Raw genomic sequence first — 1,442 nt, 5'->3', positions numbered from 1 at the left:
GGTAACCTCCTAATACAGAAGAGGGAGCAGAAGTACGCTTGCATATCCTGACCATCTGTCAGGGTGGAAAGGCTCTACCTGTGTGAGCCATCTTCACGTCAAAAGACCCACGTAACCACATCCTAAGGAAGGATGTGTAGCTGCAATTCTCAACCATTTTGAGCAACCATTAGACAAGGTGGCACTAGGCTCACATTTTGGGGCCTCACAGAGAACCTATGTGAAAGGCGTGTGCCATGACACGGACGATGTCTTTGGTGCAGAACCTTTGTGTGTGTGAAGCAGGATTTGAATGTGAAAACTCTTTGAAACTTAGTAAAGTGTGACACAAGTGTGAAGGGTGTTCTGGGTGAGTGTGAACATTGTGTAGACACTAGACGTTGTGTGTGGGCACTGTGTGGTATAGAATATCAGCGTGGAGGGCATCCTGAGTGGGTGTGGACACTGTGTGGATGCTGTGTGTGGTGCAGGATATCAGCGTGGAGGGCGTCCTGGGCGACTGTGGACACTGTGTGTGGTGCAGGACATTAGCCTGAAGGGCGTCCTGGGTGACTGTGGACACTGTGTGCGGACTCTGTGTGTGGTATAGGATATCAGCATGGACGTCGTCCTGAGCGTGGGGTATGGAGAACTGTGAGTGTGGAAGTTGTCTGTGGAGCGTGATATGAGTGTGGAGAGCTCAGAGTGCACGCAAAATTCGGGGCTGTGCTTGTGTGCCTGCGCGGGGTGAGGCTTGTCAGCGCGGGACAGGGCAGAATGCGCGCGTTCCCGGCTGCCTTTGCGCGCGCCCGGCGCCGCCCTGTCAGTCCCCGGGAGCGAGCGGGGCGGCCCCTCTGCGGCAGGCGGCTGGCGGGCGCGCAGAGAGCCGGAAAGGCGGGCGGCGGCGCGGCGAGGGGGACACGCAGGATGTCCTTCAAGGTGAGCGGCTCGGCCGGGGCCGGAGGACTCGGGCGGCACCCCTGTGCGGGACGCAGCCGTCCTTCGCTCCAGTTCTGCGCACTTTCAGCTGGGGTCGGGTAAACCCGCCGGGGCGGCTGGGACTGTTGCCATGGTAACAGGCCACGGTAGCGAAGAAGACAGAGTAGGTCAGGGCTTCCTGCGGCATCCCCAACCAGGCCCTCCCTGTCCTCCCGCACCACCACCTCCTCACAGCGGAAGTGCTTTTGCTCGCCAGGCTTGTGCATCCAAAGGACTTTTTGTATTTTTTAAAGAGTTCATTTATTAAAGTCGTTCCATTTAATCCCCACACTTGAGGGTGAAAGGGGGAGCAATTGATTTGCCCTGGCTTGAAGGTTTAAAAAAAAAAAAGTCAAATGGATTGGATATTTAAACTGTGCCTCTATTAGCCAATCTTCAGGAGGGATGGTCTCTTCTTCTTCTTCTTCTTCTTCTTCTTCTTCTTCTTCTTCTTCTTCTTCTTCTTCTTCTTCTTCCTCTTCCTC

General features: G+C 55.1%; 1 protein-coding gene across 1 annotated transcript in view; it reads left to right on the top strand.

The window, feature by feature from the left end:
* The first annotated feature begins 785 nt into the window (after positions 1–785).
* Positions 786–1,442, top strand: part of Ankrd29 (ankyrin repeat domain 29) — a 58,741-nt gene continuing 58,084 nt past the window's right edge. Inside the window, exon 1 of the mRNA XM_005355766.3 lies at positions 786–918. Within this exon, the coding sequence (XP_005355823.1) occupies positions 907–918 (12 nt within the window). The 5' untranslated portion in view covers positions 786–906. The remainder of the gene's footprint in view (positions 919–1,442) is intronic.

Source organism: Microtus ochrogaster, chromosome 18, assembly GCF_000317375.1.
Source record: "Microtus ochrogaster isolate Prairie Vole_2 chromosome 18, MicOch1.0, whole genome shotgun sequence".
Lineage (NCBI taxonomy): Eukaryota > Metazoa > Chordata > Mammalia > Rodentia > Cricetidae > Microtus > Microtus ochrogaster.
The sequence above is the reverse complement of the archived record's forward strand: the minus strand, read 5'-3'. Positions and strand labels throughout refer to the sequence as shown.